At 39.3% G+C, this 26816-nt stretch overlaps 3 protein-coding genes across 6 annotated transcripts in view; 1 reads left to right on the top strand and 2 right to left on the bottom strand.

Moving 5' to 3' along the window:
- rhobtb4 (Rho related BTB domain containing 4) overlaps window positions 1–1803 on the bottom strand; it is a 39356-nt gene extending 37553 nt beyond the window's left edge. The window contains exons 1-2 of one of the 3 annotated variants that reach the window (XM_085475169.1): window positions 979–1803; window positions 764–908 (exon numbers count right to left, since the gene is read on the bottom strand). The gene's annotated coding sequence lies outside the window, so the exon portion shown is untranslated. The remainder of the gene's footprint in view (window positions 1–763; window positions 909–978) is intronic. The other 2 variants (XM_085475170.1, XM_085475171.1) reach the window with 2 other exon arrangements.
- A 15712-nt stretch (window positions 1804–17515) lies between these two features.
- wdr54 (WD repeat domain 54) lies at window positions 17516–22909 on the bottom strand. Its single transcript, XM_085475165.1, has 10 exons — window positions 22845–22909; window positions 22248–22531; window positions 21272–21334; window positions 20403–20469; window positions 19908–19964; window positions 19688–19815; window positions 19421–19521; window positions 18463–18625; window positions 18187–18261; window positions 17516–18012 (listed from the first exon to the last, which is right to left on the bottom strand). The coding sequence occupies exons 2-10, from the start codon at window positions 22470–22472 to the stop codon at window positions 17881–17883; spliced, it is 1011 nt and encodes a 336-aa protein (XP_085331291.1). The 5' UTR covers window positions 22473–22531; window positions 22845–22909; the 3' UTR covers window positions 17516–17880.
- c20h2orf81 (chromosome 20 C2orf81 homolog) lies at window positions 22887–25899 on the top strand. Of its 2 annotated transcripts, none has more exons than XM_085475166.1 (4): window positions 22887–22950; window positions 23973–24225; window positions 24387–24587; window positions 25774–25899. In XM_085475166.1, the coding sequence occupies exons 2-4, from the start codon at window positions 23986–23988 to the stop codon at window positions 25834–25836; spliced, it is 504 nt and encodes a 167-aa protein (XP_085331292.1). In that variant the 5' UTR covers window positions 22887–22950; window positions 23973–23985; the 3' UTR covers window positions 25837–25899. The 2 variants fall into 2 exon arrangements, with proteins under 2 accessions (XP_085331292.1, XP_085331293.1); XM_085475167.1 differs by lacking the exon at window positions 22887–22950 and adding an exon at window positions 22962–23087.
- The last annotated feature ends 917 nt before the right edge of the window (window positions 25900–26816 follow it).

Below are 26816 nucleotides of genomic sequence, written 5' to 3'. Positions count from 1 at the left end.
CAGAGAAACCAGTTTTCTTTCCATGCTTTGGCCAGTAACTGCAGCGAATCACTGTTTGGCTCTGTAGACACTAAGTGACTCCATTCTGCAGCTATTCCTTTAAGCTTGACTCATGTATCCAGACTTCTGCAGGTGGTGAGCACATCTAATTCTGTATTTAACCAAGCTAAGCAAACTAGCAGTTGCAGGGAACATCACCATATGGCAGAAGAAACTGGGATTTACAGTAGAGCACAGCTAAACAAGATGATCTGTGCAGTTCTTCCCCCTTTTTACCACAAAAAGAAAAGTGGGAAGAGTATGAGGTAGAACTTCCACTTGCCAAAAACAAAAACCCAAACTGCCCTTTTAGGTAGGTCACAAAGTTTCATCAGTGCTGTGCAAATCAGTGTTTTTGTGTGTATGTGTGTGTGTGTGTGTGGGGGGGGGGGGGGGGGGGTTCTATAGGAAGATCTACAAATAAAAAGATAAAGTAAAATTTCAATTACTTTTCAAGTGTTTGTTCAGTACACCCCCTCTAAGATAACTTATGTAACCTCCCAAAAAGCTTTCGGAGAAGTTCAAAACGGAGGCTATTCTAGTGCAGCCTGCGATATGTCGATAGCGCAATACACTGAACAGCCCAAACTAACTGAATCGTTATGCAACCCTTTGCTGTCTGTCCACATGTGGTCTTGCACTGTGAACTGCTCTGTAGCGAGCATACAGATTAAATGGCATGGCAATACACGTAGCATGTGCAACAATCCCTGTAATCTCCTACCTTTGAAACACATTCGCTTCTGCAATCAGTTCAGGGCTCTTTTATTTCCCCCCTTCGACGTCCACTTTAAGTTCACACCTCTCCGCTGCTCTACTCCATTCGCTTTATTCTGGGCAGCGCTCGTCTCTCGCTTCTCCCCATTAAACTGCAAGGCACAAACAATTGCGATCACTTAAGAGCATTCCTCGGGATGACAACATCTAATCATAACTCACATGCTTTAACACTTGCTCCTCCGGTTCAGCACTTGAAATTCCTCAAATCATCGCTTTCGTTTCGTGTAAAGATCTGCCAGAGCTGACAGAAGAAAAATACTCCCGACTGTTGTAGCCGAGAGACGCCAGGAGAAATGCAATTACACGGAGACTGCTGCATATTGCAAAACCTGCAGACATGCTCTTGTTTGCAGACCCCTGCTATTGTGCTCCGGGATCTGTCTGGGTAGTTGTGAGCCTGTGGTCCTGATGCGAGTTTTTCCACGTCCCTTTGTTGTTTCTGTCACACCTACAAGGAGGGAACACACGGAGGAGGGGAACCTTGCCCCTGCTTTCTTTTGTCTGACTGTTTTTACCCAGCAGAATCATGGCTGAACTACTCTATTTCTTTTTTTTTCTTTTTTTTAAATTTATTTTATTTTGTTTGTTTCTTAAAATATTACACTTTACGTCGCAGACGTACGAGCGTCTCTGGCATACATTTCATCCTCGTGACATCAGCCCCGTTTCGATCTTTTCTGTCTTGATTTATATTTCTTCCATTTTTATTTATTTGTAATCCGCCTATAACTAAACAGCATATCCCTAAATAAAAGTGCATTTGCCCTTTGTTCTATCTCACCCGCACTTTTATCTTTTAGTCCCCCGTCTCACCGAATCCCTTGCCAGAAGTTTGGTCCTTGCTGGGGAGTAGACTGTCGCCGCTGTCTCTCTCTCTCTGTCTTCTCCTCCCCTTTCCTTCCCGCGTTGTCTTTCCCAGGCGGTGGCAGAACCCAGTTGTGCTTCACTCCAAACCATCCTGCATGGACAGCACGCCAGCGCTTATCAACGAGCACAGTGATGACTGCATCACTGCTTGTCACAAGCGCCACACCCATCCATTCATAAAGCAAAGCGAGTGCCAGCCTCCAGACCAGACTGCTCGCTGGGTGAGGAGGTAGTAAAACAACCACAGTGCTCCTTAAGGGGAAAATGGCTATAATATTCGTTTAGAAAGTCATGCCTTATATCTCTGTGTCTAAGGTGCTGAATTATGAATTTGTAGCCATTTAAATAAAATAGATCTCACCGTGTGAGTATGAAGTGATGAGTGTTTTACCATAGTAAACGTGATGGTTGGGGAAAAAACGTCAGCACTACGCAAGCATCGTGGTCTTCATAGTGACTATAGGATGTGTGAGTTTACGTCTTTTGCTTAGTACTGTTTATGTATTCTAGTATAATTAAAATTGTAACACCTAAATAAATAAATAAAAAATCATTTTAAACACTAATAATCTGACACATAAGATGCAGAGTCACAAACTTAACAAGTGTGTATCCGGGATCAAAATGAAGGTCAAGTTCAAAGTTGGGTGTTTTGTTTGATTCATGAACATAGAGCGAAGGGCACTAAAGAGTTCAAGGTTGCTTTCAACTTTACACCATATAACACAGTCTTTCAACATTTTAATGTATTTGTAACTCCTCATAGATTATCCTTGACAGCTTTATAAAATATTTTCTATAATGGGTGTTGCAGTTGGATTTATCCCACCCCCTCTTGCCACTTATTGAAATATTTTGTCAGAATGATAGATAGATAGATAGATAGATAGATAGATAGATAGATAGATAGATAGATAGATAGATAGATAGATAGATAGATAGATAGATAGATAGATAGATAGATAGATAGATAGATAGATAGATAGATAGATAGATAGCTGACTTCAGCATATGCACCTGAACAAGTCTGTGTGTGGAAGTCCATGTAGTTCATAATATGGCTGAAACTGTTTACACCTTTGTTTTTATTCTTTCCACTACTCACCCAAGTTCAAAACTATTTGGGGGGATGTTTTGGCGTAGCAAAACACTATTGTAAGGTCTTGTATAGTCACTCTTTGGAGAGGATGTTGGCTACAGAGCCATTGTTCCACAAATACAGGTTGAAGTTTTTTCTGAGTAGAAACAATTCATCACTAGTCAATCAGCTGCCATTAGTGCTCTCCGTCTTTGTTATTCAGACACTTCAGTTGCCCATTTAGCACTTGGTTCTGTCAGATAGACATTTTATTTTAAGAATTAATTTTACCATTAGGTTCAGTAGTTTGTTTGTTTTTTTACTAGTGTTTGGGATAGTGTTATCAGTATTATCACCACTGTATGGGGTATTTATGGGGGCAATAGTTAAAAAGTTAAGGACAAGTATTACGATACAAAACCAAACCTGTTGTTAAGGCAGCAGACTCATAATCTCAATGAACGCCCAAGCCTCAGTAAACATATGCACCAAATATCTCTTCATTCTTCTTGTATTGACAAATCTAACCATTAGCACAAGCAAAAATTAAAGACTGTATATATATGGTCTACATTTTTTTTCCAACATTAGTCAACTCATTTATTTTTTTCACACCTAGTTGTATTTTTTTATTTTAGCAACAAGGTGAGCCAACAGTCTTCTAGGAACAATTCACCTTCTTTGAACAACCGTGAAGATGTAAGGCTAAATAAGCAAAGCAACACGTCATTTGGGTCAGTTTGTGTAACCTTCAGGATTTAAGATTCAGTATTTTCACTGCCACTGTGTTTAAACATAGTTGTGTGAAATGCTTAAAATTGGGAGCTTTTATTACAAACTGGATAAAAGGATAAAAGTCAAAAGGGTACACAGTTCCAGTGATAATAATATGAATAACTGCTAAAAGTTAAATAAAATGAAATAAAATGGTATCAGTCCTAGCTTACAACTTGTACTTGCACTTTCATCAAAACAAATCAAATCAAATTTGAAAATATTACAAGTGTTTATAAAAATACACCTTTGTGTGGAAGGTAATGTACAATATAACACAACAGGAAAAAATGATCACTTCAATTTATTCTTCACCATAAACTTGTTTTTTTGAATTGTCAGTGAAGTATTTGACCCCCACCTGTCATCAGCATTTCTGTAAATAGAGGTCTTTTCTCTGTATATTCTCTTTTTGGCAAAAGCATAAATGTCAGGAAATTGAGTGAGTGTGAGAGGCCCTTGTCTCTCACAGATTCCCTAAAACTCCTTCTCAGCCAGGCATCTGAGCTGCTATTGTCTTGTGAAGGGAAAGGAACTTGCCCAGGCTTGCTCCTACCTCAGCATGCATGCAAGTCCTAAGCAACCGTCCTCAAGCTATGGCCAGCAGATGCTCACATATGTGCAGGCGGGTGTTGTCACATCATGCTGTAGCCGCACTCTTAGTACACTTGGGAAGAACCACTACTGTGAATTATAACACAAACACAACACATGCACACACATACAACACACATCTGTGAACACACATGCTACAACTTCTCTGAACTATAATACGCATACACAAAGTCATTTATTTTCACTCTAGTCCCTGTACCTGACCATTTTCAAAGAAATGTTTGACCTATGAACCATTCAAGCATAAAAAGACATCTAACCCAAGGGATGAATCAGTGTTGTGTCTACTCATAACAGACCGCTTAGCAGGGAATCTATTTTAAATTGTATCTTTAGCTCTTGTTACTAGCAGCCCTTCACAAAAACGCAGACTTTGTACCCATTTCAATAGTTTGCCAATGTTAAACAGTTATCAAGGCATAAAAGAATCATTTTACCAACAAGGTGATTCCCAAAGAGCTATTAGCCAAAAACTAGACATTCTGGCTTGGCGGGAAATTTGCAGAAACTAGACTGGTGAAGAACAAAGGAAAGAGTGACAGGCTTGAGCGACTACAGCAAATAAACAATGTTGGAAAGTCATATCCTTAAGAAACAGGGGAAAAAATCCAGCAAAGACCTGACACACTTCAGTTGATCCATCTAGTGTTCACTGAAACCTCACCAGAAATAGTGTCAGTAGAAGGGCTTTGCTACCAAGAAGCCATTCTTAAGAAAGGGGAAAGGGGGAATAGGCCCAATTACACAAGAACTGGACTGAAAATCAGTGGCAACAGGTTTTATGGAGAGATGAATTCAAATTTGAAATATCTGGTTTAAAATCATTGTTAATATGTACAGAGGGGGTCAGGTGAGAGGTACAACGAGATAATGTTATTCACCTCATCTGTCAGTGGTCATAATGTTATGCCTGATTGGTGTACATTCTTAAGCAGTAAGGGTGTATTTTGTTTTTGGCTTACTTTTTATTAAATAAATAAAAACAGTCTAATTTGTCATGTGCAGTTGTGTTTACCCACCTTTAAAACCTGGTAAACTCCAGATAGTTTTTTGTTAATGTCCTGATACAAAAACCCTTACAATTGAAAGAGGGTAAACTTTCTTTTTCTACTAGACTGCAGATGGAAATAAAGATGGCTATAGATACAAATACATGCCACACTGAAGGTCATGAGACTATAAGTGTATTGAATCTGTCAACTTCTCTGCTTTAATTGGGCAAAACGTCTCTTCTCTTCCTAATGGTGTAGACGGGTCTACCAAACCTTTATCTCAAAGTGTCTTGTACAGCACTTTTGAATTGCCAGAGGCCTCTGCAATAGCACTATTTATGCAGCTGCATGGGCACAATAGGGGCATAATAGGGGATCCACATGGTTCATCTCTCACTCTGTCCCTTTCCTAAAGGGGGGAAACTGCTGACCCCAAAGGTCTGAAAGTCCTATGTCAGCTATATACAACAAACAAAAACATTTTGCCTATGTGTTGCACCTCCAATACATAAAAATATGCCTTAACAATACGATACACAACTAGCTACACACTCACAAAAAAGTCCTGCACAGATCATTTGCACTCAGCAGCTCTGTCCCTTCACTGTAGTATGTCAGGAACCACAATGGCCTTTGACACCAGACATCACACCGAAAGCTAACTTTAGGCTGACGGACCACAATGGGCTTCTCGTTGCCACAGAGCCTCTGCTTTTTTTCTGCTTGATCTCGCACAAAGCGGTGTTAGAGAAATACCAATTGAGCCTGAACAATTGCTCACAAAAGGGGCACTGACTTGGTGTTTCAAGCACTCTTGCTAAAGATATCACATTCTAGACCACGTGTTGTGATGGCAAATTACAACTGTTTGACTATGTGCTGCAGTTATTGTTTTCTACTCGTAAAATATTTAAATCCAGGGGATTTCAGAAGAGACTTACTGCTTAAATTCTAGATGATTATAGGATTATTTTTTAATATCTTCTCAGTAGAACACTTCTCAAATGTTTTACATGGACAGCAGCGGTCTGCTTTAACATCAGTGGAGGGGATGCAGAGTTGCAGAGCAAGTTTGGAGCATATTTTCAATATTTACATTTACAAAAATATATATAATTAAACTTTTCAGCCACATGAAGTTTGGACATCTGTAGCAACTGACTCTGCAGAAAGTTGGCGAACTCTGCACTATGCACCTCAGCATCCAGTGACCTTGCTTTTGATTTTATGTGGCCTACCCTTTCATGGCTGAGTTACTTTTGTTCCCAATCGGTTCCACTTTGTTATAATACCACTAACCGTTGACTGTGGAATATTTGGCAGTGAGGGAAATTCACAACTGGACTTGTTGCGCATTTTTCAGGGATGAGGGTTTGTTTGTTTTTTTTCACCAAGTTGTTATATGGTGGGTAATCACAGTGTGTTTGTATATTACCAGTATGTGAACAGTCAGTTTAAGAGAAAATAAAGGTGACTTTGAAAACTGAATAAGTGTACCTCAAACAAATGCTCATTACCCCATTGAGTTTGTAAATATTTTGCTTTTCCTCTTTTTGATTTTGTGTTTTTGGACATGCGCATAGGCATGCTGTACCTGTGTCATCTGTTTAGAAACCTCAAAAAAAGGGGTCAGGGGTCAATTTGTTGGTGAGGACAAAGATCAAAGAGGCAATGACAGAACTCCTGCTATGTGTTCTTCCCACGTTCTCTCCAAGCACCTCCATCAAGGATGAAGGGTAGCATTCGGTCTGGGTCCGTACTCATCCAGGTTTGGACACCTGGCCTCTTTGGCCAGAACTCCAGGCTGCCCGTGTCCCTTCAGAGCATCACTTGGGTGCTATGAATAGATACAGGCGTATGCTCGCTGCTGTCAGCTGGGCATTGGCACGTGTGGCTCATGCAACGCAATGCTCCAGACTGGCGTCACTGCACCGACAGCACATTCAGGTCACCATGGAAACAGGGATGAGCACAGCTACCTCTGCCCTAATATTCATTGGCTGCATTTTACAGACAAACCGCAATTTCTTATTCTTTATCTTTATCTTCCTGTCTTTGTTTTCTCACCTCTTTCTTAAAAAAATAATAACTATATCCCTCTCCATCTATTTTTTTACTTATGACGCTCAACGGGGAACTGGAGGTTTGAGATTCTACCAGAGGGCGTTATAGTAACCAAGTTTTAAAACCTGGGTGATTTTTATCCTTATGGCTCTAAATTAATAGTATGACTACAGGAAAGTATGGTGTCATGGCAGTCCTCTCTCTTGTTTCCTCTTTAGCATGCGCTGTGAAGGTGACCACCTTAATGAAAGGGTGTGTGGGTCACTGCATTTTTCACTGAGGGACAACTGTTTTCTCAGGAGAAATGAGCAGATTGCAGTGTTTGTACTTCCGCTTCATTTGCCACTTTGTGTTTAATCACATATCATTTACTGCGTACTGGCCAGAAGGAAAAAGGCCGGCTTGGTAGTAGGGACAGGTACTGGGTTATCACTGAAGACAGGAGTTACTGGGAAGTTGTATCCTCTGCTGTAAGTGCTCTTTTTCAGTCTGCAGAGAATATCTATGAAACTAGTTGCAGCTTTCAGACTTTTTGAAAGCTGCCACTGGGTCAATTCATATATAAACAATGACAGCTGTTTTTTTAATGATATTTCTTCTTCTTTTTCTTAGCCATTGCTGCAGGTAAAGCAGAGCACAAGAACTCAGCATTTCTCTCTAAACCAAAGATTCGTCTGTTTCTCAGACTCGCTCTCCCCCACATACTGTGAGCAGATTGATATATGATATTGTGGGACTTACTTAAGTGAGTAGTCTTTTACATTAGAGTCACAGAGGCTCAAGTTTCTAGTGAGTTAACCAAAAGCAAGGCTGATATTACGCTGACATAAAACCAGACAGTTAGAATTTAAATCAACCTGACACAAGCTGTTTAAGGTTTTGAAGATGTGGATATGCACTATATTGTATCTAGTAAGATTTTAATGTGTATGCAGCTGTTGCTCCGCAGCATTTATATTGACATACAGAACAGGAAGGGAATGTTTGATAAATATGGTCAGTACGTCATATAGCCAACACACCCAAGACAAAAAGAAAGAAAATGGTCTAGATAGTCCAACAGTATGCAACAGTAAAGATGACCCCAATGGCAGCAAATTGCTGGAAATTTTACTATAACCCTGATGTAGAAAGTAGCTTACCATGGGGAAGAAGCTAATACAGTGTCTAAAGAATTTTTTAAAGTTGCAATATTGGTTTCGCTAAATGTTCTCACCCTAGATAGACTGAGCTTTGTTTAACTTGTCAGGAAAGAACTGCCCAAATATATTTGACACTTGCATAGACAGAAAATTCACACAAGAGCGGAACAGAAGATCCTTGACCAGTTTGGGCTGTGAAACAGGAGAGCCTACGAGACTACACTATGCGAGGTAGCATTGGCACTACACAAGAGCAACATCTGAATTTTACTATTTAAATCTTTTTAGTTTACACATGAATTAATTACACATTATACATGGTTATAAAGTCTAACAACTGCTGAGAGGAAGGGCCTGCTATAATGCTCCTTTTTGAACCCTTTGGTGAACTGATTTGATTTAGTTTAACGTTAGGTTTTCAGTTAGCATACTACATAACCAATGGATGGTGCATTGGCCTTAGTTTCCAAGTATGCACACACCACCCAACAGTTTCGTGTCAGTACCACTTCATATAACATGAAGTGGTACTGACCTCATATTGACAGTTTAGTCCGTCACCATCCCTCTCCCACTAGGAGCTCAGTCTGAGTGGAGTTTTTTCTCTCCTCCTCTTACCTCATGTTATGTATTTTCGTTGTTTTTTTTTTCCTATCAGCCTACCTTACTGACATGTCTCCCCAATGTGATGTTTGTGTAAAGTTGGTCAGAAGGTTCCTTTGTAAGTGCGCATGCGCCATTAGCGTGCTGCCTGCTGTAACCCTAATTTCCTTCGGGATTAATAAAGTATTCTGATTCTGATTTTCATTTCCTTATGTATATGTAACCCTTACTTCCTTCACCCTAAACCTAACCTAAACCCAACAACAAAAAAATGTGACTGTGTAACCAAATTTGTGTCCCTGCAACACGAGCAATGCAAATAAAATGTACACATGGCTATTATAGATCCAGAGAGATAATGAACAAACGTATGATGACAGCTGATGGAAATGTTGATGTGTTTTGAATTTAGTTTGTGCCCTGAAGATGTCCATTTATCTCTCTCATATTAACCCTATTAGCAGTCTCACTGACAGAGCACAACGATAAGGGTTGCCAGGATATCGCTGTTATTATTGCTGCGACTCTATTTTGAGACTCAATAACTCTCTCACCCACACGCTGGTAATGAGAGGAGGGTGAGAGGTGTTTAGGGATTACAAATGACCAAATTTTGATCTATTTCATAAAGCAAAGGTCTAAAACACACCAGCTTTGAAGGTGTGGCATATCGCAGTACCATCGTAGTTTAGTCTCACTGTCAAATGAGTTATCTTTATGATAAAATCTGTTTTGAACTGTGTGATTTAAAAGAGGTAAGAAAACGAAAAAAATATTCAGCTGTCACCAGCTGTCGCTATTCTTAGAACAAACTATTTGCCATAATGAAACCTTGTATTAAGCACATTTAAAGTATGCTCAAAGGTCGCGTGCCGAATTTGAGACAAGACTGATTTTATTTGAAACACTGTTTGGAAAATAAAGTCATCATCATTTGAAAGGTGCCATCTGCACATATGGACACATACACATAAACACACGCGCACTCACACACCAGCGTCAGCACATCAGCGTCAGACAAGCCAAACAATGCCCACTGCTAGGCAACCATGCCATCCCAGTGCAGATGGCAGGGTCTGATCATGTTTATTTTACTTTAATCTAATGCTTTTAAGTCCCATTGCCTACCCATGCAATCAAACTGACGTTACTGGGGATATGCAAGTGGTGTGTTTGTGTGTGCGTGTTTGAAAGAGAAAGTGTCTGTGTGTTGAGGTCAGGACCGTCCTACTAATAGTGATTATATAATGGACTATACTTAAATGGTCAGCGTCTGCATGACTATGTGTTCAATTTCTATTTTTCAATAAGCTAAATAGTGAAATGAGGGAAGATCATTCAGGCAAGTTTGCAAGTTGTGGAAAGGCAGGGCCAGTACCGAGTTGCATCATAGAAAAGAATTAAAAGTTTATTTTAGTGTTTAATGATTAACTAAACAGTTAGAATGCGACACAGTCACTTGTGGGTGGCAAAAGAGTAGTAATTATCTTTACCACATAACTGAAAGATGTATAAGAAGTTTCTTTAAAATGTTAAAATGTTCTATGACTCTTAATTTAAATTATGAAAGATAAGAACATAAGTAAATAATTTCACTTGGATTTTATCATATATGTGTTTAAGTTCAAAGAAACTGGATCAAAGAATATTATTAACATACCAAAACCTTTTGGAAGCCTACAATCAAAAATAATGACAAAAAAAAAATGACAAAGTTTAATGTACCCGTGTCTTTATTTTACGCATGAAACCTCAACTTCTCGTGATTTTTAGAGAACATTTGGGATATAGTGAATCAGTTTTTACTGGATGTTTAGTCATTTTCCCCAAATTAGAGGCCCACACAGACAGGAAAGGTGGCTTGCCTTGGTTTGGACATGTGTGGGTGTAGCTTTCAGTCTCAGTCTTGTGATGCACGGAAGCTGTGGCTACAGAGGTGAATGGGTTATCCCGGCTTAACTATAATCTAGTTTGTTGCAATAGAACAGATCTATCCTACTGCAATTTATATCCACCCATTTGTGTCAGTGGTATATTTTTGTTTGAAGGCTGGATGGAGTCTCCAGTCCGTCTGCATTCCAATGATCATAATCATCTACTACAGTTTACACACCCTACTTTCTACTACCTTTCTACTACTCAGCCTGTTTCACCTGTTTTGAAGCACTTGAATTTTTTTCTGCAAACCAAACTGTTTAGGCAAATAATTTGAACACATCAAGCACGTAAAGTCCATTAGAAATAAATTACTTAATATATACAACTATAATTGCTCCAAATATGAAAAGATGACTGCAATAAAGCTTATTTCAGCAATTTACAGTTCAGAGTGTAAGTATTTTTTTTTATCACTTTGCAGTTCTGGAGTGGATTGACTGTTTTAGATGCTTAATACATTTATCAGTACATACACCTGCATGAATTATGTTTGTGAGTCTGAGTGTGGAGATGAATGGCTCATAGTCATAAAAGCTACAGAGTATTTACACCTGAATAGCATCTGCACTTTACGGCTCATTTTGACCAGAGTGGTGTGTTTAGTGACTGCACACAGTTTGTTTAAGCAAAAAGAAAAAACTGATGTAGCAGCTAGCAACGTCTTGTACTGTTGCCTTGCATGGAAAAAGAAAGACGGAAACAAGACTTTAAATTAATATTAATATTGTCCCATAACTGCTGGTAATAAGGAGCTGTTTGCTAACAGCTTTCCATATCAATTTGAAAGGTGATGATGTGTGCTCCCCCCAACTGTCTTCAATCCATTTTTGAATGTTTAAATGGAAAAATATCTCATACAGAATAAACAAGCATCATTTGGAATATTGCTATCGTTCAGTGTCTGCTTTTGGTGCTTTTTCGCAGAGAGTACTTTGACACCTAGCTATAAGTTGGGATATAAACTACATGATCAGTTTAACAATGGGTTGTTCTTATTAGAGCCATATAGGTCCACCATACCACAATCACTATCCCAAAACACCAGTTTGGATGAATTCTTTTGTGGATTTAGGCTTGTCTCAATGTCACTGCCCACACTGGCTGAATGTTAAGATCAAGACTTTATAGGGGTCATCTGGTATGTGTCTCCTTGGTCTTCTTCTAGCTGAACATAGGTCTTTATAACTATGGCTTTGAAAACTGATTCAATTCCCTGGATAAGAACCTAACCATCCTGAAGACATCTATGGAGATACAACTTAAAAACTGTGCAAAAACTAGCATTTGTTAATCAGTTACATACAGTGGGGCAAAAAAGTATTTAGTCAGCCACCGATTGTGCAAGTTCCCCCACCTAAAATGATGACAGAGGTCAGTAATTTGCACCAGAGGTACACTTCAACTGTGAGAGACAGAATGTGAAAAAAAAATCCATGAATCCACATGGTAGGATTTGTAAAGAATTTATTCGTAAATCAGGGTGGAAAATAAGTATTTGGTCAATAACAAAAATACAACTCAATACTTTGTAACATAACCTTTGTTGGCAATAACAGAGGTCAAACGTTTACTATAGGTCTTTACCAGGTTTGCACACACAGTAGCTGGTATTTTGGCCCATTCCTCCATGCAGATCTTCTCGAGAGCAGTGATGTTTTGGGGCTGTCGCCGAGCAACACGGACTTTCAACTCCCGCCACAGATTTTCTATGGGGTTGAGGTCTGGAGACTGGCTAGGCCACTCCAGGACTTTCAAATGCTTCTTACGGAGCCACTCCTTTGTTGCCCGGGCGCTGTGTTTTGGATCATTGTCATGTTGGAAGACCCAGCCTCATTTCATCTTCAAAGTTCTCACTGATGGAAGGAGGTTTTGGCTCAAAATCTCACGATACATGGCCCCATTCATTCTGTCCTTAACACGGATCAGTCGTCCTGTCCCCTTGGTAGAAAAACAGCCCCATAGCATGATGTTTCCACCCCCATGCTTCACAGTAGGTATGGTGTTCTTGGGATGCAACTCAGTATTCTTCTTCCTCCAAACACGACGAGTTGAGTTTATACCAAAAAGTTCTACTTTGGTTTCATCTGACCACATGACATTCTCCCAATCCTCTGCTGTATCATCCATGTGCTCTCTGGCAAACTTCAGACGGGCCTGGACATGCACTGGCTTCAGCAGCGGAACACGTCTGGCACTGCGGGATTTGATTCCCTGCCGTTGTAGTGTGTTACTGATGGTGACCTTTGTTACTTTGGTCCCAGCTCTCTGCAGGTCATTCACCAGGTCCCCCCGTGTGGTTCTGGGATCTTTACTCACCGTTCTCATGATCATTTTGACCCCACGGGATGAGATCTTGCGTGGAGCCCCAGATCGAGGGAGATTATCAGTGGTCTTGTATGTCTTCCATTTTCTGATGATCGCTCCCACAGTTGATTTTTTCACACCAAGCTGCTTGCCTATTGTAGATTCACTCTTCCCAGTCTGGTGCAGGTCTACAATACTTTTCCTGGTGTCCTTCGAAAGCTCTTTGGTCTTGGCCATGGCGTAGTTTGGAGTCTGACTGTTTGAGGCTGTGGACAGGTGTCTTTGATACAGATGATGTGTTCAAACAGGTGCCATTCATACAGGTAACGAGTGGGGGACAGAAAAGCTTCTTACAGAAGACGTTACAGGTCTGTGAGAGCCAGAGATTTTCCTTGTTTGAGGTGACCAAATACTTATTTTCCACCTTAATTTACGAATAAATTCTTTACAAATCCTACCATGTGAATTCATGGATTTTTTTTTCACATTCTGTCTCTCACAGTTGAAGTGTACCTCTGGTGCAAATTACTGACCTCTGTCATCATTTTAGGTGGGGGTTCTTGCACAATCGGTGGCTGACTAAATACTTTTTTGCCCCACTGTATATATTTTGAACTAGTTCTGCTGGTCTTTGCTTGTCTGCCTTAAGGCCACAAGCTATCTGCACGTCCATCAGTCAGCAATGGCAGTTCTTTTCAGCTCCGTCAGTTTGTGGTGTGCCCCTCCTTCATATTTCAGTGTGTTTAAAATGGAAGATCTATTTATGCAGCCTGTCTTTAGGAGCTGGTTTTCTGATTGCTTCGTCAGAGAGCTGGTCTGTCTGTGGCAGCAAGCTGGAGGCGCTTTAGGCTCTTCATCCCCCCTGGTGAGCCTCTATCCCAGCAGGCTTAGGGACACAGTCCTAGGCAGCTGCCACAAGGTTGGATTGGTAAGGAATAAATAGCTTTTCTCCACAACAATAATGAAGAAGAAAAAGCAAACAGATTCAAAGATACTGATGTTGTTATACATGGTGTGGTATTTACCACACCTGCTAATTCATAATGCCTCAACCGGCCTTGATGGATGAACTTGTATTGCAGCATGGTTTTTATACCATCCGGGCTCGGTCGAAACCCATCAGCAGTTTGGGCAGAGCACCAAACGAACTTGTTTTGTTGGTTATTTGCTGTTTCAGTTGTAGAAATAGAAACTCAAACGTGCCTTAAATGCTGAGATAACTAGACAAAAGGCCGGTACTGTGATTGTTCCACGATTACTTTTCAGAGGGGAAAAGTCATACTCGTGTTGTCATCAGCGTTTCCTCTGTGACTTTATTGAAGTGACACATCAGGGCCTTTCATTGAGGGTCTGGTTAAATCTATTTTTGTCTTGTCACTCTCATTAATAAAAGATTTCAGACAGTCTACCAGGGAATATGAGGAGAACATTGCTTCAATAGTGTTATTACGTGGCACACATGCACTAACATACATCCACATTTATATCATAGAATAGTTCATGCTTAGGTCTTATCTCCCCGACATTGTGTGCTCAGCTGTGTGTTACACCTAAAAGCCAACTATTGACAAGTATTGTGGCAGTACACAGCATGAGTGGCCCTGCGGCTGTGTACAGGGCTGGAGAACCGAGCAGCACTATTGGCTCAGTTAACAAGGAATATATCACTGCAGCTGTTTGTCTTCACGTGTTTCACGTCTTATTCTCATTTTCTACCTACAGGCCTTCAGTTCTTTTTGTTTTCTGTTAATTCGTTGCTTCTTTCATGTGTCACTTTTGACCAACCTTGGCATCTCTCTGTGTGTACTGTTCCAGTTAGTTATGTAATCTCAGTATCTATGTCATTTGGGACCTCATATTGACAGTTTAGTCCGTCACCATCCCTCTCCTGCCAGTTTAGTTATCCACTTCACTCCAGGCAGCTGGGGAGCATGACACAATATTACACAGCCAAAGTTATTGATCCCATAAAGACTGCGTGTTTATGACACTGTCGCACACGTATATGATTCACATTTTGATGCAACCAGATCACTGACATGGCTGTAAGTTGGCACCAACCAAATTTAAGTTACATAAGTTGCCGTGTGTGAGTTCAAAACAGTCCTGTCAGCTGATGTTACGTGACCGGTGTTGACTGCAAACCAGAAAAGACTAGAACCCTGGGATTTAATACATGCTTAGCTCTAGCCTGACAAATAGCACACGATTCCTCGCTGACCTGATTCTTCTTATCTTGTCATGATAAGGTGGAATTATGATACCTGTTTGCCCGACATGAACTTAATAAAAAAACAAAAAACAAAGAGGCTCATATGACCTGTCATAAAATGAGTAGTATAGGACAAGACAATGGCAAGTTTAGTTTTCAGTTAAGGTCATTTCAATAAAAAAGAAAATCCTAGAAAACGTTATCTCTGTTGTACTTTGTAATGATTCTCTTGCATTATTTGCAAAGCAAATCTACAGCATTGGGTAAAATAAAGAAGCAGATTGTATGTGTTTTCATTAAAGTTCGTGCAAACAGTAAACTACACTGAGACGTTCTTTTATCCAATATAAACGTGTGTTAAGTCCTCTAACAAGGACAACTGGTTTTAACCAGGTAACTTGCAGCTTTCCAGGTTCCATGAACTTTGCCCTGGTGCTTTTTTCACAATATTGCCAACTGACAAACAAACAGCTAGACTGAAAACTACCACAGCTTCAGCTTCAGGTCCCGCACTGGTGGAGGAAAAATAATAATAATAATTAAAAAGGCAATAAATGCGTTGCATATGTCATCTAAACTGATAGCAAAATAGACTGTAAAAAAAACTTTGACCAACTAAAATTCTGAAATCTGACAGATGTTAGACTAGACATGAGAAATCTGACAGATGTTAGACTAGACATGAGAAATCTGACAGATGTTAGACTAGACATGGGATAGGAATGAACCCATCTCAGCAATTAGCCACTTTAATAAAAAGGTTGACCTCCATCTGTAATATGTGCGTGTATACTTAGCAATATAAAATGCCCGTGTCCAGCAGTCTGCACACAGTATCCAACCATAATTTGGCCTTTTTGGAAGAGTCTGACTGTCAATAACCCAGAAGAAACTAAGATAAAATAACCCAACTCCATACTGCTCTCTAGTTAACTACATGCCCTGCAGCCTCTTGCTAAAAATATTAGCCCACAACCCCATCTCCTGTTGCATTTTGGAATTACAAAATAAAAAGTCAAGCACGGCTTTCCTTATAAAGTGTTTACTGGTGTAGTTATTTTACACATTATGCCTGAAAAGAATAATGTTTTAAAGATACAGTCACATAAATTTCTTCTTCAAACACATTCACAATAGTTTCCTGTACAACTATTTTAAAACCATTGTACCAAACCTTTCTAAAAGTTCTAAAGATTTGTTAAATACTTAAAATATGAATTGTATTACTAATGATTTAAACGAAACACTGAATTGAAAAACAAAAACCCAAAGCTAATTATAAAACACTGGGAGAGGCGTTTACCACTGTTACGAATCCCTTTTTCTTTCCACAGTATTCAAGCAAATTATTTTCCTTCTCTTGCACAACAGGGGAACTCTTCAACAATTCAGCACTTACTTTACTGCATTGTATGTAATTAACTATTCATTATTTATTTATATTATGCTGAGAAAATAGGAAATAGGTTAAATGATGCACTGAAACATCTACAAATATAAGTACAAATACAGTATGTAAGACAAACACAAAGTCTGTACAGTTCTAAAGAGCTTGAAAGTCAATATTTGGACGCATGTCTTTGGGTTGTGGAAGGAAGCCACAGCACCTGCAGAGAACCCAAACTGACACAGAGAGCAAACTCCATACAAAAAGGCCCGAGGCAGATGGCGGAATTCAACCTTGCTGTGAGGCAACAGTGCTAACCACCACTCCACCATGCTACAGGGCTAAAAATACTATTTAAAACAGCTTGTTTGCTAAGTTCTCTGTTGACACAACACCAGTTAAGGGCTTTTTCATGCTTGAATGATTTACAGGTCAGTGTTAAGCAGCTTAACAAAAAAAAACATTCCCCTGGAAATTGTCAGCAACAAGGATCGCACTGAAAATAAGTGAAAAAGTAGCCCAAAGAAAAAAATGTAAAGAGCAATGCTGTGTGCACTACAGCACTCTGACACTATTACAGATGCTGATTTTTGAACTCTGTGCTGATAACAGACAGGATGGTTCTTTTCCTCCTTAGCTGGGCAGATGCAGTGGTTTGACTCAAAATAAGCTTTACGTTTCACCTCAGTTAATCTTAAATTAGTTGAAACTCAGAGAAGGTCCCGGGTATGGAATTTATTTTAAATATGACTTTCGTCTTTACACAGCTTTTGCAATCGTTTATTTGCCCTGTTACAACATTTCTGAAATGTTCTGCTTACACCAGATTTAAAATCAGCATATATGCTTCTAAAAAATATATATAATTTTTTAAAGTTTCAACAGTTGACATTGTGTCTTTGTGCTATTTTTCAAATAACTACTACTTACTGAAATGATTTTAAAAAATACATTTTACACAGTTTACCAGCTTTTTGTGGATACAGGCCTGCAGATGTACAAACAAATACCAAAATACCTCCAAAAAACTGTTCCATATACCAAACAAACCAATGAATACACTTAGCCATAATGACGTTAGAGTCCTATGACTGGATGTAGCGGATAATCTCACTCAGATCATAGCCTGTCACTGCAAAGGCATAGCCATCGCCATCACAGAACCTGGCGCCACAGATTTGTGTATCTGTCACACACTCGTTATGCAAATGCGCAACCTAAGAGGAAATGAGAAAAACACACAGTCAGGTTCTGTTTGAGAGTAAGACATAAGTCATCTTGTGTCAGTCATCCAGGTGTGTAGGATGACTGGGGGAGACTGCAATGAACTGTCCCTCTTTTTTAAATGTATTCAGGAAATATGCTTTGTAGTCTGTCTTGGGACCACTTACCTCCACACTGTTGGTCTCTGGGGTGATAGTCATGTGCCATACTCTGACAAGAGAGTCCTCAGCAGCAGATAAAAGCTAGCGTAGAGAAGGAGATGGTCATCTTTCAGGTGATTTGAGGTAAACTATTAATATTACTACTAAAAATATGTTTAAATGTAAATATACTTCAAATTTTCACTAATTATTGTCAAACTGACAAAGATGAATCTGTTACTTTCAGCTGTGAAAAAGCTAAATAAAAAAGGCATTATTATACATCTTTTTGATACAACTCACCAATCCAGAAAAAGGAGCAATGTCTACTGAGTATATCCAGCGAGCATGAGCGTTGATCTCAGCATGCAAAATTCCCGTAACTGCCTCGTAGAGTCGAATCTGGCCTGTGCCGTAACCTGCCACCGCTGTGCCCTTCCACAACTTGACAGATGAGCAGCTCATACTGAAAACATTGAGGACCAATGCCATCAGGGAACCAACAGAAACTATATTTTATATTAGATTAGAGAATGTCAGGAAATAAAACACATAAATAAGTCAGTGTAAAAAATACCTTCGGTCAGAACAGACAGCATTTTTCAAGTCCTGAATCAAGTCTTTGCTGGATTTCCCCCCCCCCCCCTATTTCTTAATGATATGACTTTAATATAGCATTAATCTGTTGTAAAATTGATTTTTGTGCCACTTCTTATTTTCTCTTCCACTTGTTCTGTATCCTCAAAGTTTTTAAGGATCCACTGCACACCATGCCAAGATATCCTAGGTTTTCTGGCAACAGCTCTTTGAGAAGCATCTTATTGAAAAATATTATTTTATTTCTGTCAAACTGTGCTATCTTAAGCATTTTTCATTAAATCAATTAAGAAATGAGAACACACTACATATTTTTTGCAACAGGCTCCTAGTAACAGAGGCTAAAGATACCATTTAAAAATTTCTTCTAAGCTCAGTTGTCTATTATTAAACACAACAATGGTTAGGTAGAATGTCATGCTTGAATAATTAATGGGTCAGTGTTCAGTGGCTTAGCAAACAAAAAACATCCTTCTGAAAATGGTCGGGTACAAGGACTGAACTGAAAATGACTGAAAAAGCAACTAGTGTCCAAACAAAAACTTTTTAAATAACTTCAGAAAACCCAGAGAACTACTGTTCAAGACCAATGGGTCCTTAAAAGCAATATGACGAAAGGTGTGGCTCAAGACAACACTGTAGAAAAAAGCTTCAGTGAACTTACTCAAAACCAGGGATTTTGTTGAGCAGCTGAAACTCCTCCCCAGACTTCCACACACATAGATTTCCCCCATCATCTGCAGTGACAAGATTAGCTATGCACTCCTAAAGGAACAGAGAAAAGGATATTGTAATTCATAGAACGATCATAGTTGTTATAATTATTACATAAGGTATTTATTCGTTTAATCTATGACTCATGCAAGAGGCGTACACTGTCATGTACAAACAAAGACTGTGACAGATTGCAAAACACACATATGTGCCTTACCTGGCTGCCAGAGCACTCTGAGGCCATGTCAGTGATGGATTCTTTGTGCTCCTCCAGGACTTCAGACAAGGTAATATTACTTCCTTTACTGGGCACATCAAATACTAAAATTGCACCAGATGAAACTCCTATAGAATGAGAAAGAGACAAGTAGACTGTAGACCTGTGCTCTTTTGACTACACAAAAACTGAAAAGACAAAAATTCCACCCAGCACTTACCCACACATATATAATTCTCGTACACTGCTGCTATCCCTCGGGCAAACACTGCCTGTGCTGGGACAGAAATTAGGTCTGTGAATGCACCAAATCTAATAAAGAACTCAGGGTTAATAATTTTCTGTCTCACATGCAAATATGTAATGAGTATGAAATTTATGAAGCTGAATACATCAGTCACAGATAACAGTATTTATCAGCAAGCATAAGAAAATCTGAAAACGTCTTTATTGCCATAGTGATGTCATAATACTGGTGTAAATCTTTAAAAAAAAAAAACACTAAATAATGAAGACATCCCACGGGTGTTGATGTTATGGGGATGGATCAATTGATCTAAATCCTCTTCAGGAACAATTAAGCGATTCACTGTAACTCATTATATCGCAACACACTGCACACTATGGTTTCACACTAATGAGTAAAAAAAGTTCTTCTATTAGTGAGTCCCTACATGTGTAGTAGGATAGTTACAACTAAATGTTGCATATTTACCTGTAGGTGTTTCTGGAGTATCCAGTGCATGCCAGTACACCATGATGGAGCCATCAGATTCATACATCTAAAGGAACACACTTATAAGTAAATAAGACTTATAAGATAAGTAAAAAGCTACAAAACAATATTTATTGCTTGCGGTACTCTATGACAGATTAAATTTAACTTAATGTAATACTACTGTTTCATAATGTGTGATTATAGCCACTATAAGTATAAAATTAAAAGACATAACACTGCCTCCTTTTCTGTTGGTGATCACCACAGCAGATCATCTGCCTCCATCTTACTTTCTCCCTACATGCAGAGGGTTATCAGTAGGGACATGCATGTCCTTCTTCACCGGCAGCTCCATGTTTAACATCCTTTGTCCCGTATATCCACTATACCTCTCTGCACATGCCCAAACCATATCAGCCTTGTCTCTCTAACTTCATCTCCGAACTGCTTGACCTGAGCTGTCCCTCTGATGTACTCATTTCTAATACTGTTCCGTCTGATCATGCCCAGCAAAAATGTAATCGTCTTCAATTATATAGCTGCCAGCTCTGCCTCCTGTCTTTTTGTCAGTGCCTCTGTCTTCAAATCATGCATCTTAGCAGGTCTCGGTACCATCTTGTAACGTTTCCCTTTAACTCTTGCTATTCTGTTACAAATCACCTCTAACACACGTCTTCACCCACTCGTGCACCCTCATCTCCTCTGTCAACCTGTCCATCACCATTGCAAACAAGAAAGGGCTCTGTGACGATCCCACCCACACCTTGAACCCATCTGTCAGTCCTGCTGTACACCTCACCACTGTGTTACTATCCTCATACATGTCCTGCTATTGACATCAAAACTGAGAAAATAACAACATCTACCTGGATGCCCTTTTGAGACGTCACCACAAGGAGATCACGAGAGGGGAGTACACAAAACGCAGCCTGTTACAAAAAAAACATGTATTATTTTTAAGCTTAATTGTTTTTTGTGTTACTTTTATAGCTCTGCATTCTACATCACAGGACTATAAATGTACTGTATGAGTATGTGATTAATTGTAATATTTATATATGCATTACACATTGTAATGTATGTAATGTAATGTAACTGAAGAAAGTGTTAAGCCATTTTCACACATTGAGGGAAAAAGTAGCTGTCTGAAAATTAGTTGTCTTAGGTATACAAGAGAATGCCTTTAATATGGTACGCAAACAAGCAAGACACAGGGGCGCACACACACGTACACACACACACACACACACACACAGCATATATATATATATCTATATCTATCTATATATATATATATATATATATATATATATATATATATGTGTGTGTGTGTTTCTTTTCTAAGTGAAAAAATTAAGGAAGGAGAAAAACATGAGGATTAAAAAGCAAGACAGTGGTGAGTGGAGCAGATATCCACAATCTGGGGAAGTGATCTGAATAGTATAGTCAGGAATAGTCAAAGTCAGGAAACCATCAGTTGACAGTTAACAGTCTTAACACTTCATAACCAGCCAACTTGGTCTTGGGCATTGTTACCAAATTAAGGATGCTTACAACATTTCTAGAGTAATGCTTTAACATTCGTTTTGTAGGACTTTTAAGTTGGTTGTTTCAAATTATTTATAATATACTGGAAATAAATGAAATTTGTTGAAGGGGGATTGTTTTGCCTTGGACTCACCAACGTATACCAAGTGCATTCATTTCGTGTACATTTAGAAAGAATACGACTGAAAATACTGAAGTCAATACTGACGTTTTGCTGAAGTCAGTCTTTTAGCTGTTCTCAGTGAGTATGATAAGGTAAAATGGGGAGCAGAAGAAGTTGCACCGTGACCTAACCTGCATGATAAGCGAAGTGCTTGTAGCAACATTTGGCTCCTTGGACTGCAGCTGACGGTGGGTGTAGTTTAGGCCGTCCCAGGACGCGCTGACCATGTTGACCATGTTAGCATGGACCACGGTGAAGTGGGTGAGGCGCCTCGGTGCTATGCGCAGCACGCTGAGGTTGTTGTACAACGCTGATGCGCTGTTTTTTATCTGGATACTCTTTTCCTTGTGATACATTGGGTCTTCTTTGTAGGGCACAGTTGATCGAACAATGTGTAATCTAATCTGATGGCGGACTAAAAAAGAAAAGAAAGAAGACAGAAAATAAAGATACCATAATTAAATAGCAAGTAATCTCTTCAAAAACATGCCCTAACCACTAGGCTGTCGTTAATTCATAGCAAATTAAATGCTAACCACTTAACATTAGCAGCAAGCTAAGTATCTTAGCGAGATAATAAATACACCCGGACAGCCTTATATATTGGACATATGTAAAACAAAGTTTAAAAAAAACCCCTCCCCCATAGCTGTTGCCTCAATCGATTATTCCAAATTAAGTTAATGTAAACGAAGGGCTTCTCTGGCTTTTGCTAGCAACAGGATTACCTATGCGTCCTCTGCAGCCATAGAGACGACGTAACTCTACGTACTACGTCAACTATGCGTGCTAGGTTGCTGGGCAACCGTGAATAGTACGAATCTGAGGATAAAGGTAAAATGTTCCAGTTTTGGCATGACAACACTGTTTATTAAAAAGAAACCTAACGCCGATTGTGTTGCGATATATAAATTTAGCGCTTTTAGTTGCAGTGTGGTTATCTACGTTAAAGTAAAGGTGTCGCTGACAAGGTGCCCATCTCCCCTGTTTGTGTGCTTCGTGTATGTCTGTAACGTGTATCCGGATAACGGAGCATTCGTTTTGATAACAGTGATTTTAGGGTTAATATTTGAAACTGTGAAGAGTGTTTTAAAACACCTACTCTATGTGCAAACTACTCATAATTATTACGATAATAACAGGAGTAAAAATAAAAAAGTTCTCTGCACCCCGAACGAGCAACAGTAGCCAGTTGGCTGCCTGTGTAGAAATGACATTTGCAGCGGGACAAAACCATATTAAAATGTTTTTGTTTTGTTTTCTTTAAATATACAGGTCATTGTTTGTATTCTTAACTCCAGTGTGGGGATCACGTAAAAATTGTGTCTGTTGACGTAGAATTGTGACTTTTGGGCCCGTCATTTTCATCATCTAACGGAATTAAAGCCACAAACTTCCTGATTGATGCACTAACTGAGCTTTTGAATGCCCTGTCTGCAACTGCCAGTATACTGACCTTTACACGACCATAACACAGATAAAAAATAAAATAAACCTTTTCATTGACCAAAGAAAATAAATAGCTTGAAAAATGATAGCTATCTGGCATGCTGTTATCTAACATGCTTTGTACTCTATGGATAAAAACACAAAATAATGCCCATGCATTTACTCTCCTCCTAATAAAACCCTAAAAGTGTGACTGTCCCTTATTGCAACCTTTAAATGTCTACAGTGTCACCAAATCACAAGGTCAAAAGGTCAATCAAAAGGTTTCAGGACTGTTTCTTGATTATTTTTTTAACCAAGTGAGCTCACCAAGATCTTCATCATTAAATAGAATTTAGGTTTGTGATAATGCCAGTTTTTTTTAGTTTTCCATGATCTGACTTTTTGCAATTTATATTTCACACCAGCCTCTGAGCAAAAATGCCACGCTCTGCAACCAAGGTTCAAACTGACAAGCACAGACGTAGGTCATCTGTACAGGTGATCTCACCTGCAGCACAAGAGCAGAAAGGGGAAGATATAATCCCAGGTCACTCGACCCGGACCCAGTGGACAAATATGTTGCTTCAGGAGGATGCAGATGAGGCAGTGGGGGAAATCTTAGATGAACTGCTGAGGAAGGTCATGAAAGGATGTCTTGATGTGTATACTGAGAGCCAGGTAAAACTGAGAAGCTTATCAGCTTTTTGTTGTTTTTTTTGTTTTTTTTTTACAATCAGTTCAACATTAATGTTATAAAGCAAATACTTTGTCTTGCTTTTATCCATAAATAATATATATTGCATTTCACATCTGTGATATTGTCTGTCTTTGGCAATAAGCTACCAACTTTCTCTGCATCTTGGGCCAAGAGGTACCTCACACAGATTGTAGAGCACCAAATCTTGTGCCTAGATGAGGGAGAAGGACCAGTCGAAAGATCAAAAACAGAAGATTCTGAGCCTGTGCCACCAACTTCCGATGCCTGGGCTCAAGGATGTGTGCCTGTTCTTATCCATCAACAACATCTTGCTGCACAGGAGGTACTCTTATAGTCTCTTCTATTTGTCTTCTATTCAAATGCCTCCATTAAGTTATTTGTATTCACATCTACACTATATCTATATTGCTATATTCCTTTGTAACAGAAGGCTGACATTGACCAGGTTCCAGCACAGAGAGAGGCACGAGTCAGCCAGCAATGAATGTTGAGGTCCAAATAAAAAGCTCCTCAAAGCGAAGAAACAAGTCCAAATTAACCAGCCTTCCCAGTCTACCAGTTTAAAGCCGATAGAGAGTGATGCTATCATGTTCCTGGGTCGAAGACTCAGTGTTTTGATTTTTGTATTATAATTGTTGATCTTTGATTTCATCATGGTTTATGACGACCAGTGTTTTGGTTTAAGTTTTGTATTTCTTGCTCTCCAGTTGTTCTTGGTTTGTGATTTCGAGTTCTTAGGTTTTGGTTCCTGTCCCCCTCATGTTTAGTGTAGGTTTAGTTCTGTCCTTGTGTTTATTCTCTTGTTCCCTAGTCAGTCGTGTCTCATGTCACTCTTGTCCCTGTACTTCGTGTTCCCTCTGTTCAGTATCAGTCTATGTCTCTGTACCTGTCGTGTGCTTCCTGTTTTATTTTAACAGTCTCTGTTCTCTGTTCAGTCTCTGTCCCAATGTTTTCTCTGTGCTTGTCCTGGTCCCACATCTCATGTCTAGTCTCCCTGTCTCTATGTTCCCGCTGTAAGGTGTCAGTTATGTCGTAACATTAAGCTTGTGCCTCTGAGTCTGTGACTGTATGTACGTGCCATATTTCCTGTTTTACTCTGATAGTCTTGTGTGCTATGTCAGTGTGTCTAGTTTGGCTCCCCTTGCCTCGGCATGTTTAATTAGGTTCAGCTGTGTCTCCCCCCGTTTGTTTCCTCGTTCCCTGTGTGTTCTCCTTAGCTCTTTGTTGGATCGGCTGCGTTACTCCTGCGTTCTCTCCTGTGTGTCATTGCTTCCATCTCAGCTTTTCTAGTTATGTTTCAGGTTAGCTTTGCCAGTATAGGTTTTGTTTGTTCTTTTCTAGTTGTCCTTGCCATTTATTTTTAACATCTGTTCAGCCCTAAATATAGGCTCGTTTTCTGTTACCATCCACATTCATCTTCATTGTCTGCATTTGGGTCCACTCCTCTAACTTCATGTGGTTTGCCTCAAACCATGACAGATGTGCCTGTGCTGTTTTCTGTTGATCAGGTTGCAGGAGGCCCATCACCTCGGGTCACCCCACTGCTTCAGCCCAAGATCTGTGACAGCTGATTAGAAGACGTAGCAATGTCTATGGTTGAGCCACACATTAACACAATAAATTTGAAAAAACTACTATAATTGTACAAGTCTGCCTTTTTTTTAAACTCCAGTTTCCCACCATGTGATTTTAGCTACTCTGCATTTGAAATACAGAAATTAAATACAGTATTTCTAATCTAAAAAAATGTTGCTATATAAAATAACACATGATAAAGGTGAGTTGTCTCAGGAACGACATTGCACCTGAAAGTTTTATTCGTAATACATTATATGCATTGGAGTCTTTTTATACTGTGTGCAAAAATAAACACTGAGACCTTATTATTTACGTATCTCGTAAAATATACTTTACATATCACCTGATCTCTCTCAAATGTTAGACTCTTGTAATTTATTTAAGTAGTCTTTAATACTTCACCAGGCTTATTGCAAGGCACTCAGAGCTCTTCTTTGAATGTTGGCTGCCTTTTGTTCTTTCAAGATGATCCGACACATTCAATAATGTTAAGGTCTGGGCTCTGGGGAGGCAGAAGTATGCTTTTACTGCATTGGCAGTGTGTTTAGGATCATTGCCAAGCTGAAAAATGAAGCTGATGCCAACCACCCGCCTTCCAGATGGTACTGTATGGTGGATGGTAGTGGATAGTAGCGTGACTTCTTGACAGCCATCCTTAATTGAAACCATTTCTGATGGAGCTGCAGTAAACAGTAGAAGGATCAGTTGAAGAGCTAGGGGTATTTTTCTGTTCCTGTATCACTTCTTTGCTGGATTTTTTTTCATTTCCTAAAGTCAAGACTTTTAGACACCGTTCATATGCTGTAGATGGATTTTTAAGCCTCTTCTTCTTTTGTCCATCATTTGTCCTTTTTCCCTCAAATTTTTAAGATTACATGCACACCATATTGAGATGTACCAAGTTTAATAACTCTTTGGGAATCCCTTCGCTGGGGCAAAAATACTATTTTATGCCATTCAAACTGTCTGATTT

Source organism: Copadichromis virginalis, linkage group LG12 (assembly GCF_057382275.1).
Source record: "Copadichromis virginalis isolate Kocher_CV1m ecotype Utaka linkage group LG12, C_Virginalis_male_GT1.1, whole genome shotgun sequence".
Classification (NCBI taxonomy): Eukaryota; Metazoa; Chordata; class Actinopteri; order Cichliformes; family Cichlidae; genus Copadichromis; species Copadichromis virginalis.
Note: the sequence above shows the minus strand (reverse complement) of the source record. Positions and strands in the feature narration are given on the sequence as shown.